The sequence below is a fragment of the Salmo salar genome, chromosome ssa26 (assembly GCF_905237065.1).
Source record: "Salmo salar chromosome ssa26, Ssal_v3.1, whole genome shotgun sequence".
Taxonomy (NCBI): Eukaryota; Metazoa; Chordata; class Actinopteri; order Salmoniformes; family Salmonidae; genus Salmo; species Salmo salar.
This window is the reverse complement of record NC_059467.1, coordinates 18,059,727-18,076,847: the sequence shown is the minus strand read 5'-3', so window position 1 is coordinate 18,076,847 and position 17,121 is coordinate 18,059,727. Positions and strand designations below refer to the sequence as shown.

Genomic DNA, 17,121 nt, shown 5'->3' with positions numbered 1-17,121 from the left:
AGCCTTTCTACTGACTCTGAAAACCCCCAAAAGAAAGATGCCCAGGGTCCCTGCTCATCTGTGTGAACGTGCCTTAGGCATGCTGCAAGGAGGCATGAGGACTGCAGATGTGGCCAGGGCAATAAATTGCAATGTCCGTACTGTGAGACACCTAAGACAGTGCTACAGGGAGACAGGACGGACAGCTGATCGTCCTCGCAGTGGCAGACCACGTGTAACAACACCTGCACAGGATCGGTACATCCGAACATCACACCTGCGGGACAGGTACAGGATGGCAACAACAACTGCCCGAGTTACACCAGGAACGCACAATCCCTCCATCAGTGCTCAGACTGTGCACAATAGGCTGAGAGAGGCTGAACTGAGGGCTTGTTGTAAGGCAGGTCATCACCAGACATCATCGGCAACACTGTCGCCTATGGGCACAAACCCACCGTCGCTGGACCAGACAGGACTGGCAAAAAGTGCTCTTCACTGACTTGTTACAGTTTTGTCTCACCAGGGGTGATGGTCGGATTTGTGTTTATCGTCGAAGGAATGAGCGTTACACCGAGGCCTGTACTCTGGAGAGGGATCGATTTGGAGGTGGAGGGTCCGTCATGGTCTGGGGCGGTGTGTCACAGCATCATCAGACTGAGCTTGTTGTCATTGCAAGCAATCTCAACGCTGTCCGTTACAGGGAAGACATCCTCCTCCCTCATGTGGTACCCTTCCTGCAGGCTCATCTTGACATGACCCTCCAGCAAGACAATGCCACCAGCCATACTGCTCGTTTTGTGCGTGATTTCCAGCAAGACAGCGATGGCAGTGTTCTGCCATGGCCAGCGAAGAGCCCGGATCTCAATCCCATTGAGCAAGTCTGGGACCTGTTGGATTGGAGGGTGAGGGCTAGGGCCATTCCCCCCAGAAATGTCAGTGAACTTGCAGGTGCCTTGGTGGAAGAGTGGAGTAACATCTCATAGCAAGAACTGGCAAATCTGGCAAATCTTGCTGAGTTTACTTTGCATCTACTTAGCATGTTAGCTAACCTTAACTCTAACCCTAACTCCTAGCCTAGATAACATAAGCCACAACAAATACATTTCGTAACACATTGTACGAATTGCAATTTGTAACATATCATACAAATTGCAATTCGTAACATATCATACAAAATGTAAGGTCCTTGGACTAACATGCTGACTACACTGCTCACGTCCCATGCGTGACCGTTGCAAAATAAATGTACACATACATGTTATTCAATCATTGCGCCAACAAACGTCTGCGTTGCCAGGCGCTAACATAGAAGTTGCTTCTATTTGTGGCGCAGAACGCGCTGCAAGTCCTGCCTCTCTCATCTCCTCATTGGCTTTTAGAAGCATTTGCCCATGTGCCATCTCCTCATTGGTTATACCCACGTGGGTGACTGAAAGATGAACGGAGGTCGGTAGTGGTAATACACCTTATGAAAGTTAGTTGCCAATCGCCATATAAAGTCCAAAGAAGAAAAAGCTTGGAAGAAAGAGAGATGACTAGAAACGATTCGGTTGACTGTTTTATGTGTGGATTAATTGTCGGAGTAGAGGACCTTGTGCATTTCAGGTAAAATAACAACTCAACATTTATATTCCAGGACAAATTAGCTAGCAACAGCAAGCTAGCTAAATAGGACAAATTAGCTAGCAACTGCAAGCTAGCTAGCTAAATTGCCATAAATGTTTAATGCTTTTTGACCTGTCCACAAATTAATATAATTGGTTTAGAGTTTTGATTTTTCAAGCTGCGTGTCGTGATCGCGTTTGGTGTGGAGGGACAAAATCAATTTGCGGACGCACGTGCGTGGAGAAACGTTAAAGTCCAATATTGGGCTAGGGCCCTATAAATTAGACTAAGTGCGATAACTTCAGGATCATCAATCAATCAATGTACTGCACAATTTTACAAATTTTTGTGCCAAAACAAACGTCTTTCCATCATCTAGTCCCTTAAACGGCCTGAACATGAAGCATATAGAGCTATTGTTATTTACTGCTGTCCTCTCCAAATGTAGGTGTCTATAATATTTCACCTCCACTAGAGGGCAGCAACAGTCAGTTCAAGTAACCAAATTGACAGCTTTCACAATTTTACCTTAACCCATCTAACACAATGTGGGGCGGTTTCCCAGACACAAGACTAATTTAGTCCTGGACTAAAAAGCTATTTCAATGGAGATTATCTGAGAGTTTTGATAGAGCATCAGAAGACAACCATACTTCTTAAAAAAATTATTAAAACCACCATTTAGGCAATTACATTTTTTTTCTTCTTAATTGTCAAATTTATCCCACTTTTCTCATTCAATCATCAGCTTGCACATCAGAAATGGAATTTGGGGGTATAGATCAATTTGTTCTATATAAAATGTAAAACAAACTAAAGTCCCACCATTTTGCATTGTGGCCCGCTACAATTTTAGAGCATATAAATCAGGGGCACAGTGGTCTCTGCTATTCTCATATTTTTTTTAACTTTGAATTTGAATTCTGGCAGCCCTTTATTCAGTCTTCATTATCTGCACTTACAGCTTTGACTTCAGCACTGCAATTACATCCTCAGCTGCACTGATTAATCCAACATGGAGGAATTTGTTTTTTGAAAATACATTTTGAGACACTTACCAGGGAGGAGCTGTGACCTGGTTTGTTCATGCAGATAGACCCCAGCCTGCCAGTTATATTGCAATAAGACGTTTAAAATGACTGTTTGAGTGTGCCTCTTAATCCGTGGTGTACAAAATGAAGAAGGAAATAAGAGTGTGGGGAAAAAAGTGATTAACTCCATCTATTCTATTCTTGACACAAGATGGAGGAGGTATTCCCCCCTGTCATAATCCGTACTTTTCTCTGTTGTTGAACATATTCCCTGTATGGTCATTCATTAATACCTCCGTGCTGCTCCCAGCTTAACCTTACATTCTTTTCTGGCATGATCACATAATCAATCACTGTCCCATTCCCTGACTAGGGAGATGGAGAGTGAGAGTGTGCATGAAGGGGGGGAGAAAAACCCTTCGGCCTGTCTTCCCAAGCAAGAGGAATAGTGTGTTCAGTGGGGCTAACACAGGCAGAAAGCAACATAGGCCCAGTAAATATTCAATTGAAAGGATTCCCAGATAAGGGAATGGAGGCAGCACCCATTCTTCTAGATAAGAAAAGATGGAACCATCTGGAGGCAGGGAGATAGCAAACTCCCACGCCATCCGAGAGACCTCGCTCTCATCTGCTGCAGGTGGGGAGAAGGGAAGAAATAGAGTGCACACTTTTATCACAAGTTCAAAATGAATTTATTCTCATTCTCTATGCAGTGGAAAAGGAAAGGGGGTTACCTGGTCAGTTCAACTGAAATGTGCATTCAACTGAAATGTGTCTTCCGCATTTAACTCAACTGCTCTGAATCAGAGAGGCGTGGGGGGCTGCCTTAGTCTACATCCACGTCATTGGAAGGTTTTGGCAAACAGAAAAGGGTTATGATTAATCAATATTAAAAAAGATGTATTATTAGTAGTAGTTGTAGTACACTGAACATAAATATAAACGCAACATGCAACAATTTCAAAGATTTTACTGAGTTACAGTTCATATAAGGAAATCAGTCAATTTAAATAAATAAATTAGGCCCTAATCCATGGATTTCACATGACTGGGAATACAGATACGCATCTTTTGGTCATAGATACCGTTAAAAAAAAAGTTAGGGGCTTGGATCAGAAAACCAGTCAGTATCTGGTGTGATCACCATTTCCCTCATGTAGCGCGACACATCTCCTTCACATATAGTTGATCAGGCTGTTGATTGTGTCCTGTGGAATTTTGTCCCACTCCTCTTCAATGGCTGTGCGAAGTTGCTGGATATTGGCGGGAAATGGATGACGCTGTCGATCCAGAGAATCCCAAACAAGCCAGCGTGTGACATGTCTGGCGAGTATTCAGACCATGGAAGAACTGAGATATTTTCAGCTTCCAGGAATTGTGTACAGATCCTTGTGTCATGGGGCCATGCATTATCATGCTGGAACAGTCAGCATTCCAATTGCACACTCCCTCAAAACTTGAGACATCTGTGGCATTGTGTTGTGACAAAACTGCACATTTTAAAGTGGTATTTTATTGTCCCCAGCACAAGGTGTACCTGTGTAATGATCATGCTGTTTAATCAGCTTCTTGATATGCCACACCTGTCAGGTGGATTGATTATCTTGACAAAGGATAAATGCTCACTAACAGGGATGTAAACTCATTTTGTGAACAAAGTTTGAGAGAAATAAGCTTTTTATGCTTATGGAACATTTCTGGGATGTTTTATTTCAGCTCATGAAACATGGGACACTTTACATGTTGCGTTTTATATTTTGGTTTGTGTAGTTGTAGGGCTATATGTTTTAGGAGAATACCATTTGATGTGTTCCATACAAAAAGCTGTGGTACTTCATAGAAAACCAATGTCGTTGGGGAAATAGACTTCCAGCTTGTGTATCCTTGTACACCACAGGCTCATATGGTGCCTTGTTGTTTCATCTGATATGCTATTTCTCACCAGCCACATGTGATTTGGCTGTAGGGTAATGCTTTTGTCACAGTGTTTTATCTGTCCTCTCACTCAGGCATACACTATCCAGTTCCCCCTAATTACCCTCTCTGCATTTTACACTTGGCCCAGAATTCGTCATGCTTGATAACGGATTGAGCAGGTCGATCGGAGATTTACCTATAGAGCCTCTATCTATGTGACCTGCATCACTGACTGGTCGTCCCTCAGGCTCCTCAATGGAAGCTGTTAACTGTTTGATAACAGCAACCTGAAGTGATAATCTTCTCCAGTCTTGAGGACACACAGTTTGTTCCATATGGGCTTTATTGCAGTCGCATCATTTCTTTATTCAACCTTGGGTTCTCTGTTTTGCTTAGATTCATTTAATGGGTTTGAGAAGGAGGTTAATGGCTGTGTCCGCTCTAGACAGTGAAACGCAGGCAGACCTTTGCTACAAAAGCACTGTTTGGTATTTCATTATTTTTTTTATTATTTTGAAAGATGTCATCTCAGCCAAAATATTAGGAGTGCATGGGCTCACACTTCTAATTGTTCAAAACTATTTCCAGAGCTCTAAAGGCATTTTGATAAATGGATTGTATTAGGCTTGTGTTGTCCTTGCAGATTTTCATTATGATGAAGAGAAAGGACACTTCATTCCGTTTGTAAAAGGTTATCATCCTCAGCAGGCATGGCTGATATAGAACTAATACCTCTTGGGAAGTGTGATCTCGGTTTGGGACAGTATCTAATCGTTTTTGATAAAGGAAAACCTTCTTACACTTATCAGTAGTTGAATGAGTCGTCCATAACGGATGGAGCTAGGACTACTTGACTCCTTTTCGGGTCAGATGTACAGTATCCCATAAGATATAGGGAAGGGGAGGTTACTCTGAAAATATAGTTTACCAAGCTACCAATTACTTCACACTGGAAGAAGTTGAGCTATACTAAAGCTACCCCTAAGAAACATATTGTTTACCTAACTAAAGGGTCATTTCAGTCAATCAGAAATGATTTATGTAGGTCGAAACAGATAAGATTAGCATTCCTGAAACATTATTTTGTTTAAATAAAGCTAATTGATTGCACCCAAATTGGCCATTTTAATTTATAGGATGTATATATTCTTCAATAAATATAGTACCTAACATTCGTCTTGGACCATAATTCAACCTAACAATGAGTAGGCATGAGGAATCCAATAAAACGATCAAAAGCCACCCACTGACCCACACACCCCAACTCAACAACCAGTATACAATATCAGTTCTCTGTCTGACAGGTAGTTATGAGCTGCTGCTTGGAGTATTGCTTCTTCATCCTTTGTAATGTATTCCATGTGAATCTGGTGATGGTCTTTTCCTCCTGTTCAGAGAAATTAGCCATTGAAGTCGCTTGCGTTATTTACTATAAGCTAGTGTGAAAGTACCACGTTTTGCCCACTAGATGCCACTGTTCCTGCTACTGCCGCCACACCCTTTTATCCATTTTGCTTGTTTCTTGTGTTTATTAAAAAGATCACAACATTTTCTTTGCAACTTTGGGTAGAAAACCAATAGCTTTTGCTCATGATGAAAATAAATGGTGAATCGTGTTTCTTGTGCTTTTTTAAGGTGGAATAACGCAAAAGTTTTTTTTATTTTTTAAACATCCAGACTAAATGATCATATCTGAAATGTCATACTACAAATTGCAATAACATATCACTCTGGAGTCAGATGTTAAAGTAAAATACCTCTCAAAAACAATCTTTTGGTATTTGTTTCATTAGCCCACTGTTGATATAGTTCCAAAATGTTTTGCAAATACCCAAAGATGGTATTTTCCTTTAACATAATGTGTAATTATCCTATTCAACACAAAAACTGTTACAAGTGAGAATTAGGCAGGTCTGATGCCATAAAAGAAAGGAAATTCTTGCCTACCAATTTGCCTACTACTTGCCTACCAATATTTATTTTGTGTGTAGTTCGTTAGCTACACAAGTAATGAATTACTAAACACACTACCAAGATTTGAATTGAGTTCCACTAACAAATGTAATTAACTTACTTGTTGAATTACATGTAGTTCACTACTCTCAAACACTGCATAAGATATTCTCTACGTGAACCCTAGCACTGTAGTAATGGTATGGAGTTGAGTCTGCTGCTATGGTTTCATATTCTGGTGGGACACTGACTGTGTTTAGTTATATCAAGCCTAGTTTTGATCCTTTTCTCTAGTGTGCTGCAATGTAGTGTTGTAATCTTAATGATAATCTGTCCTTGTATTTCAGCCCCCAGCATCTGTCAGGCTGCTTGGTTCTGGAGCTGCGTCTTATCAGTGGCCATGTCATTAAATCAGCTGTCTCTTAGACAAATTTCACTCCCGTTACTCTTATCAACACATCAGCACGCTGTGATTTCCTTTTCAATCTGGACTTTGTACAGTACTATAGGCAAGTCTGAGGGATAGAAATACACAAAAAAGGCTTTTCCTGCATATAGTTTATTTGAATGTTTGGATATTTGAAAACATGATACATTTGTCATATTATGGATAGTTTAGAAATGAATGTGCTTTATGTATATCGTCCCCCCATTTTAAAGGTGCCATAAGTATTTGGACAAATTCACTTATTGTGTTATAGTGTATAAAATGTAGACTATTATAAGTGCCTTTGTTAAAACACTTATGACACCTTCAAATGGGGGGACTAGATGCATAAAGTGCATTCATTTCTAAATGGTAAAACGGATATGTATGAAAATACCCTCAAATTAAAAGGTGACATTCTCTACTATTGCATCATATGAAACATTTGATCTAAAATCCAAAATGCTGGCGTGTAGAGCCAAATGAACATGTTAGCTTCCCTGTCCAAATATATACGTAGGGGAGTGTAGATATTCTGTGTATTCATTACAATATCGTGGACCTACCTTGTGCATTTGAACAGATTTGCAGTTGTTGGATATAATTAGGAAAACAGAACTACAATGTTCAAAAGGTATTGTCAGTCTACTGAAAGCAGAAATCTGGGATCTTGGGTGATTGGTCGCTCTGTGTTTTGTTGTGTTGATAATTTAAAATGTGATAAGTGTGCTGTCATGTCTAAGCTCTTACAGTGTGACATATAGTATGATGACATTAAGTATCTCTGGGCACAAAGGCGAACGATTGATTGTGCTGAGAAATGGGTTCAATAAATGTTGTATCTACAAAGACAAGCTTTCAGGTCCTATTTTGACTGACCTCTGGAGGATGGGGTGGACAGGGTGCTCAGTTGTCCTCAGAAAGCACGGTTCTGTCTGAGTGAATGTTCTGATTGTTTCAGCGCTGTGCTTGAGTGGAGGGCAGTGCAGAATGAACTCCTCTGATCCTTCCCACTCGACTGTTTGATACCAGTTCAGTTAGCCAGGGGGTTGGACAAAGCCAGAGTCCCCTCGTCCAGACCCAGACACACTCTCTTAGGTTCAGAGAAACTACTGTATGGGGACAGACCAAGAGGTCTCTTGCTGGCTGTCTGTAGGGCATCCACACCGTCTCTGTCCTCCCAGAGAGCACTGAGGGTCTCAGGGGGCTGGTAGCCAGGCTCCTGCGGGTCCAGGGGGTCTTTGGACAAAAGGATGCTGATGGAGGGGACGGTCCTGTGAACGGTCATTTCCGATGCCCCCCCTTCGTGGCTCTCCCACACCTCCCTCACGCCCTTGTAGCGCAGCTTGGTCAGCTGGTGCAGAGACCCCACTTTTCTCTTCATGATCTCAGCGCATGTGATGGTCTTGGTGACGGCACGACCTGACCCAGAGAAAACAACCTGCCTCAGGCCACCGCCTCCACTAACCCCAACACCACTGACATCCCCCTGCATGCGAGCCATGGCAAAACCCATGAGGTTACGGATCTTACTGCCCTCCTTGACACGCATCTCCAGCACTCCTGAGGCCAATCCTGGGAAGGGGCACGGGCTGTCCTCCTCTGTGCGACACACCTTCTTGAACCCACCCTGGCCCGGTTTGAGTGCGGCGGGAGGTGGAGTTAGAGGTGTAGGCACCGGAGTGGGCTGTGTGTTGGAAACACTGTTCACAGTGCAGGAGGGCTGCCCACTGTAAGGCTGAACCTGATATACTGGGCACCTAGCTGGGGTCACACCGGTTTCCATTGGGACCTGTGTATTCCCTCCAGGTCCGGTGTATGGTCTGACAGAGTCCCTGACCTGATACTGTCTTTGAATGCTGGCCACTCCAACTCCACAGCCGGAATACATCTCTTCACTCCTGTATCTTCTCCAATCATATAAGTCCAGTCAGAGCCTCTTACTCATATGGGATCCAGCACAGTATTGTTTTCGTATTCTTTCAAGGCTATAGAAAGTAATATTATCCGGCTCGCAGAAAGTGCTTTCAATGGAGTCTTTTCATGCTGCTTTACAGACAGCTGAAAAAACAAGATAAACGCTGGGTGGTGAATTAAGAATACAAATGGGGCAATTCAAGACGTAAAATAAGAAAACCTTGAAAATGCATACATTCTCAGCTGAAGTGTCCTTTCTCTTGTTTTCTCTTGATGAGCTTTTATCCTTGTAACCTGGATACTTCGATGATTCAGTCTAACTTTTCAAGAGAACTGCTACTTTATACAGCACACTCAATACACCTCTCACTTAGGGTTCAGATCCCACATTGATCAGTTGGATTCATATCATTCATATCATCAACTCTCATCTCACTTTCTGGGACGGTCTAGTTGATTAGCGTCTCTTCTCCTTTCGTTGACCTCTTGGCCAAGGTGCTCTGGGGGAGCTGTCCCCCTGCAGGGCTGGGCCAGGGGTGGCTGTAGGCTGGAACCCTGGGCGTCCTGCCTGGAACTCTGTGTCTCTGTCTCCAGTTATGCTCTAGAAAGTGTGCCCTCTGTTTCCCCACAAAGAGACGTAAGGGACAGGAGCTGCTTCACAAATGCTCGCAGGAGGAGTGTCTACTCTGTGTGGTTGAGGGGGAGCATGAGGAAAAGGGGGGACAGCCCTCTTAAAGGCACAGGCCTTTCGTATCTCAGATGAACACTTTCCCTCCACAATGGAAACCTGCCATGGCGAGGAGGGGGGGTTATATCCCTTTTAAGAGCCGTAGCGAGCGCAGATCCCGGGCAACTTTGTCAATCTCTTTAGAGGACGTTTCAGTGCATGTGTTCAATGTACATGACTGATTAAACCTGATTTCTGAAATAGAGAGTCAGTGAAGCTTTAAAAATGCATTTTTCGGCTGTGAAACAATGAATTACATTAGCAAGGTTATAATTGAAAACATAATTCAAAGAGCCAGTTAAAGTCAGCGGCATTATATTGCACTGTACTTAGCCTTTATCCTATTAGATGTTTTTGTCCATTACCATTTACATAATGTGGTGTTAATGGCTTCATTGTTCAAGCAATCATGAGTCCACTGAGGTGCATGTCTCTCATGGATGATTTGTTATGTTGTTACCAGGTTGGAAACAACCTCATGATGATCAAGGACATGTGGATCACAGAAGCATAGAGCCATTACTTCTAGCACCAAAGTATTGTTGTGATGGGGCATGGATAGGTCTGCACATTAGTGTGCTGGAGGCACCTCCAGGTGAGATGGTGTCGTAGTGGTGACAGGTGGGCTAATAAGCAGACTAATGGACCCTCCATCACCAGAGGAGGGCGCTGTCACACTCTCCTGTCCCAGTCCAGACAGCTGCAGCGTCTCTGAGCCCAGCCTCCTGGAAGACAGGTGGATTTGTTTTGGCCTGTGACTGACAGATGGGAAAATTGGTAAAGACAGCCCACTGAGGCTGAACCTATGAGGCTAGGAGACTCCTAACTGTTCTCCAATCACTCCTCTGTGGGCACACAATGGGAATAAGAACCGCGTTATGTCTGGGAATAGTCCATGAAGGTAACTCACATTGGCGTGGGTATTATTTTGGATCCCCAAAGGAAAATCAAAGAAAATAAGGAGGTTTGTTGTTTTCACACGTGACGGTATTATTTAAATCAGTATTAAATGTTGTATTTTAGTCAAAGTTTCTATGATTGAGAAGCAACATTTCTTCACCAATGAAAAATCCAGATCACCAACTGAACACATTTGCCAATTTCTTTTGTTTGTGCACAATTTAGTTTCTTTTCTCACCAACCACTTTATTATAGCCAATCTGTGCGTAGCTCAAATGCATGGGACTGGAGAGCTATTCATCATCGGAACCCATTCTACCCACTGCTGGAGACATAGCAACAAATGTCTCTGTTTTCTTTCTACTCTGATATAGAGAAGGGGGAAGGAGTTGCAGGACCAAACCAAAGTGATCATTCTGCTGTTTGGGAGAAATTACCCTCATCAGTCATAAGGAGATGCACAGCTGCCTAAGAAGATCTGGTGATGTTACTGCATAATAAACTAAGAGAGAGAGAGAGAGAGCGAGAGAAGAGGGCTGATTTAAGTGCCCAGAGGTTAAACTACATGATAAAAAGCTGCCAGTAATCACTCCCACTTCACAACCTGTTTTTAGCACCACATTTGAACCTCAATTTAACCTGAAAAAGCTCTCTGCTTAGGGAAAATATAGATTTACGAATCTGGTGTTTTTAAGAACTCAATGTCTTCAACAGAGTTTCTCTGAAAAAGCAATTTCATTTGATTGTGCATTTGAAAAATTATGATCTATTCTCTATATTCTAAATCACTACATGAAAACATCATACATTTCCATCAGACTGTATTTGTACCTTTTCGAGAGAGAGGAGCTTTTAAAATGGTGGTTGTGTTTAATGACAGAGAGCGCAGTAGCAGCTCACGCTTGGTCACTCACCCTCTCACACCTCCTCTACGGCTGCCCTCTGCTCCCACACCTCTCCAGACACTTACTCCTACCTTTTATCTGTTCTCCGCTGACACCTCTGCTCTGACTGCAGGCAGGCAGGCACTCTATCTCTCCCAAATACTGTTCTCTGACCATGTAGTTTACTCTACCTACAGTTTCTTTCAGCCTTCTCTGCTGTGTGTATACCAGCATTTATTCATGCACAAAAACAATTTATTCTTAAAGACTGTGACAAATAGCAGTTGTCTCGCTCCTCTCTGCTTACCTTGTATGGCATAGTTGCTGGTGTTATGAATTGTAACATGGACTCTGTTGTTTTGTTTCTGTACTGCAGAGTAGTTGGAGAGGGGCTTGTGTTGCTGGCAGAACTGCACACAGCCTCAGAGTTCTCGCTGTGCCAGCCTCCCGCTCGCATTTTGTTAACCGCAAGAGTTTCACGGTCATCAACCAATGCTGGCCTCGAGGCTGTCATTTCACTCAGTGTGGAGCTCGCCCGCGGCTCTGCTGCCGTTCAGCCCCACAAACTCCCAGCCGGCCTCGGTGGGGTACAGAGTTGCTCTCCACACACACACACACACACACACACACACACACACACACACACACACACACACACACACACACACACACACACACACGTGCATGCTCAGCATAAGGCAGGTCGTTTCAGCAATTACAGGAACATGGCAGAACACAATGAAGCAGGGTCCCGCCATCAGGAGGGAAATGGAGAGAGCCCAGGAAAAATGCTGATGCCATTAATGAGAGAGTCTATGTGGGGGTGGAGGGGTACATGACCCTCTCAGTATTGTCATCACTTCTGGATGAGATTGATTGATTGGTCTATGTGTTAGTGTGTGTCAAAAGGCAATAATTCCAAGGTGTCACTCATGACTCCATGATGTAGCTAAATTGCATATTTAATCTCCCTCTTTCTCTCACTTCCCCGCCATCTCTCCTCTTCCTCTCTCTCTCTACATGCAGAATGACTCCTCTCTTCCAGCCACTGCTTTCTCCTCGGCACTGCAATGCAGATGTGAGCCTCACATGATGGCAGGAAACTTTCATCGAGAGAGAGAGAGAGGTAATTGACAGAGGGAAGGTGACCTAGTGCCACCAAGGGGGTGTAGGCAAGGATTAAGAAAGTTTCAGTACATAGAACAAAGGAAGGAGAGAAAGTAAACAAACACCAGAGCACAGAAAAACAGATGGGGAAACTCTTGATTTATGAGAGTGGACTTTGAAAGTCCTCTGTTATACACTACATGGCCAAAAGTATGTGGACACCCCTTCAAATAAGTGTATTTGGCAATTTCAGCCACACCTATTGCTGACAGGTGTATAAAATCGAGCACACAGCCATGCAATCTCCATAGACAAACATTGGCAGTAGAAAGGCCCATACTGAAGAGCTCAGTGACTTTCAACGTGGCACTGTCATAGGATGCCACCTTTCCAACAAGTTAGTTTGTCAAATTCCTGCCCTTCCAGAGCTGCCCCGGTCAACTGTAAGTGCTGTTATTGTGAAGTGAAAATGTATAGGAGCAACAATGGCTCAGCCGCAAAGTGGTAGTCCACACAAGTGCTGAAGTGGGTAAAAATCATCTGTTCTCGGTTGCAACACTCACTACCAAGTTCCAAACTGCCTCCTGAAGCAACGTCAACACAGCAACTGTTCGTCAGGAAGTTCATGAAATGGGTTTCCATGGCTGAGAAGCCGCACACAAGCCTAAGATCAGCATGCGCAATGCCAAGAGTCAGCTGGAGTGTGGTAAAGCTTGCTGCCAATTGCCCCTGGAGTGGTGGAAACGTGTTCTCTGGAGTGATGAATCACGCTTCACCATCTAGCGAATCTGGGTTTGGCAGCTGCCAGAAGAACACTACCCCCCCCCCCCCCCCAAGAAATATATACATGAGATATATATTAGTGCCCACTGTAAAGTTTGGTGGAGGATGAATAATGGTCTGGGGCTGTTTTTCATGGTTTGGGCTAGGCCCCTTAGTTCCAGTGAAGGGAAATCTTAACGCAACAGCATACAATGACATCCTAGAAGATTCTGTGCTTCCAACTTTGTGGCAACAGTTTGGGGAAGGTCCTTTCCTGTTTCAGCATGACAACCCTCCCCCCGTGCACAAAGCAAGGTCCATAATGAAATGGTTTGTCGAGATCGGTGTGGAAGAACTTGACTGGCCTGCTCAAACACCTTTGGGATGAATTGGAACACCGACTGCGAACTAGGTCTAATCGCCCAACATCAGTGACCGACCTCACTAATGCTCTTGTGGTTGAATGGAAGCAAGTCCACGCAACAATGTTCCAAAATCTAGTGGAAAGCCTTCCCAGAAGAGTGGAGGCTGTTATAGCAGCAAAGAGGAGACCAACTCAATATTAATGTCCATGATTTTGGAATGAGATGTTTGATGAGCAGGTGTCCACATACCTTTGGCCATGTAGTGTACCATCCCTGTGGAACTATGAGGAAACCTTTTTTTCGCCACAAATGCATTCTCTGAAGCCATTGTAGGTTACTCCCTAACAAGCATGTCATCCCAGAAAACATTTCCTAATCCATGACACTTTGAATGTGACATTTAACGAGATGAGTGAAGAGTTGAGAGCTGTTTTTCTCTGCTCTGAGGAATATTTGTGCACTGTGTTTGATTAACTCCACGGACTCTAACTGTAATTGGCAGAGTCTACCTATTAATGGCAAACACACACAGGCACAAACACATGCTGTTCTCTCCAGCCCCAGGCTACAATTAATGGATTTTATTGGAAATGTTTTTGATCAATTAAATTAAGGGAAATGAACATGCCATGTGAAACAAATGCTAATAGCTAATAATGGCTCCTAGCGACTACGAGTTAATACCAGGAGTTCCATTTAGAGACGTACCGGTGCTCCAAAAAAACAAACACAACTAAAAACACAGATGAAGAGCAGTAGTGTCACGGAGAACAGCATGTCTTAATAACACTTAACACTAAGCACCATCAGAGATGCTGATTAGAGCCCTACAGCTGCAGGCAGCCCTCTCCCATTAAAATGACTTGTTAGTTGTTGTCCTTTGATGGCTGGTCTACAGCAGCAGCACAGGACAAGGTAGTGGCCCAGGTTGTGGGTGTCGTTAGTCTCCCCAGAGGGCTGCCTCAGTCATAAACACTCTCCTGCCACTGTTTCCAGATGGCCACGGTCCGATAGTGCCCGTGTCCGGTGCTTTGCCACTTCCTACCGAGCACATTCGTACCGGGTCACTGCTTCCTCCGACACGCTACACACTGCAGAGGAGAGGAGGGTGGCTAATCCTACCCAGCATGCCACACTCTGGAAACTCTAAATGCAAATGTGTGTCTATGGATGAAACACTGTGTGCGTGCGTGTGGACTGTGTTCCAAGTGTGTATCCTCAAATCGATTTGCCTCAGTAGGTTCTTTGGTGAGTATGTCCGTGTGACCTCTTCCAAATATTCTGGGACATGTTTCACAACCCCTAGAAAGACTTCAGAGTGTAACTGCGGTAAGCTTCAAAAGACCCGTCGTGTAGCAGACACGTTTACAGGTCCAGACCAGATTTGTCCCGTTTTTAATTGCATCGGAGAGCAATCATTCTCTGCCCCACAAATCCTCTGTAAAGCCGCAGCACGTTACAATGGAACCATAATTGCAGGAGTTTAATTGCCTGCCAATGTTCTGCTGCTCTCAGTGCCTGCTAGCATTGGAGAGCTCAATAATTAGAAACAGGGAAAAATTAGGTGGCATTTTGTGTTGGCAATTATCATAATGTAAAATAAGTGCCATTAGTATTGTTATCGCTGCGGTATGGCGTCCTGTGACACTTGTCCTGTACCCCTCTCAACTGCTGGAGTCAACTCTTGATTTCCCTGTAGCCTTTGCTCCCCCACCATCACTGATTTGGTGTTTAGGCTCTCAGAGGAGGCAGCTCATTGGGTGGAGACTAGCAAACTGCCTCAACTAAAAACATCACTAGCCTCAAGTACTATGCGGATGATTACAGCATTAGACCTTTGTTTCCATATAGGTAAACAATTAAGTGTTCACCAATTTGAGAGTTTATCCAAATGTATGAGTTCTACAGACACTGATTGTACAAAACATCAAGAACACCTTCCTAATATTGAGTTGGACCCACCTTTTTGCCCTCAGAACAGCCTCAATTCATCAGGGCATGGACAATACAAGGTTTCAAAAGCATTCCACAGGGATGCTGGCCCATGTTGACTAATCTTGATAAACACTGGAAACTGTTGAGCATGACAAGCCGAGCAGCATTGCATCTGGTACCTACTACCATACCGCGTTAAAAGGCACAAAAATATTTTGTCTTGCCCATTCACCCTCTGAATGGCACACATACACAATCCATGTCTCAATTGTCTCAAGGCTTAAAAATCCTTCTCTAACCTGTCTCCTCCCCTTCATCTACACTGATTGAAATGGATTTAACAAGTGACGTCAATAAGGGATCATAGCTTTCACCTGTATTCACCTGGTCAGTCTACTGTATGTCATGGAAAGAGCAGGTGTTCTTAATGTTTTGTACACTCCGTGTGTATATATAGACAATATTATATTACTATTATAAATAGCAGCACAACTGAGAGGATGGGGAATTTGTTTCATTGTTAAGCTAGATGTATTTGTATGCAGCTGTACTAGTGAAAAGTCCCTGGGCAGAAAACAATAAGTGTTCACAAACGAATGAAAAAGAAAATGACTTTGGGATGCAGGAAGTCCTTCAGCATTAAGGTTGGAACAACTCTCAGCGGCTCTCAAGCAATCAAGCGTGGGGATTTACACAAGATTTTAATTTGGATGCATTATCCAATCCCTCTCGGACTGAAAAGCTGGCAATTGCTTAGACAAAAGATATGCACTGATAAGTGTTGAAGGTCAACAAGCTGCAACAGTGAAGATATCAGCAGTTGGTCCACAACAGAAACACGTAGCTACACACACACACACACACACACACACACACACACACACACACACACACACACACACACACACACACACACACACACACACAGCCACAAAATATAAACCTCAGACTTCATACGTTACATGATAATCTCCACACAGATCCTACAGTGAGTCTCTGCTGTAACTCTTAGATCAAAGCTTATGATCAGTCCAATGTTTTTGTTTCACAGTGTGTTTGAAAGCTGCTCGGCACATGGCTTACACTTCCTCATGCTGCCGTGAAGCCGTAAAGCTAAATGAGGGTCTGTGTTAAGAATAAAAGAAGGATTAAATGAACAGCACTGTCTGAGGAGAGAGATAGCTCTTTCAGCATACTGTATGTATATGGTAGGTGAGAAAGAATATTCTTGTGCTTTTTCTCATCCCTGACGCATTATTGAATGGCCTGCACCTTCTCTCGCCTCAAAGAATTCTGCTGATGGAATCAAAATCCCTTTCACAGATTTAAATGAGGTGTGCTCTGCTGTGAGTGGTATTGGAAAAGCATTTGTCGGAACAGAGCCTCACAGAAGCATCTTTGAATACAAGGCAATCACCGTCTAACACAGAGACGAGGCAGGCGGAGAGGTGTGCCCAGACTGCAGAGTGGAAGAGGACAGATGATTATGATGGTAATAAGCAATAAACCAAAACAAAGTCATCCCTGAATCCCTCGCTTTTCTCTCTGCACCACCCAGCAATATTGACAGGGCCTTTTTTTTGTCAATGGGCTCAGCTACAATTTTAAA

General features: G+C 43.5%; 1 protein-coding gene across 1 annotated transcript; it reads right to left on the bottom strand.

Moving 5' to 3' along the window:
- Window positions 1-7,028: 7,028 nt before the first annotated feature.
- LOC106587209 (uncharacterized) lies at window positions 7,029-9,509 on the bottom strand. The gene is made up of 2 exons (XM_014175357.2): window positions 9,068-9,509; window positions 7,029-8,976 (listed from the first exon to the last, which is right to left on the bottom strand). Exon 2 carries the CDS (start codon window positions 8,804-8,806, stop codon window positions 7,949-7,951), a length of 858 nt encoding a protein of 285 aa, XP_014030832.1. The 5' UTR covers window positions 8,807-8,976; window positions 9,068-9,509; the 3' UTR covers window positions 7,029-7,948.
- Window positions 9,510-17,121: the final 7,612 nt, after the last annotated feature.

Coding starts and splice junctions, on each gene's coding strand:
- LOC106587209 (XM_014175357.2), bottom strand. CDS start 8,806: ATGTATTCCGGCTGTGGAGTTGGAGTGGCCAGCATTCAAAGACAGTAT.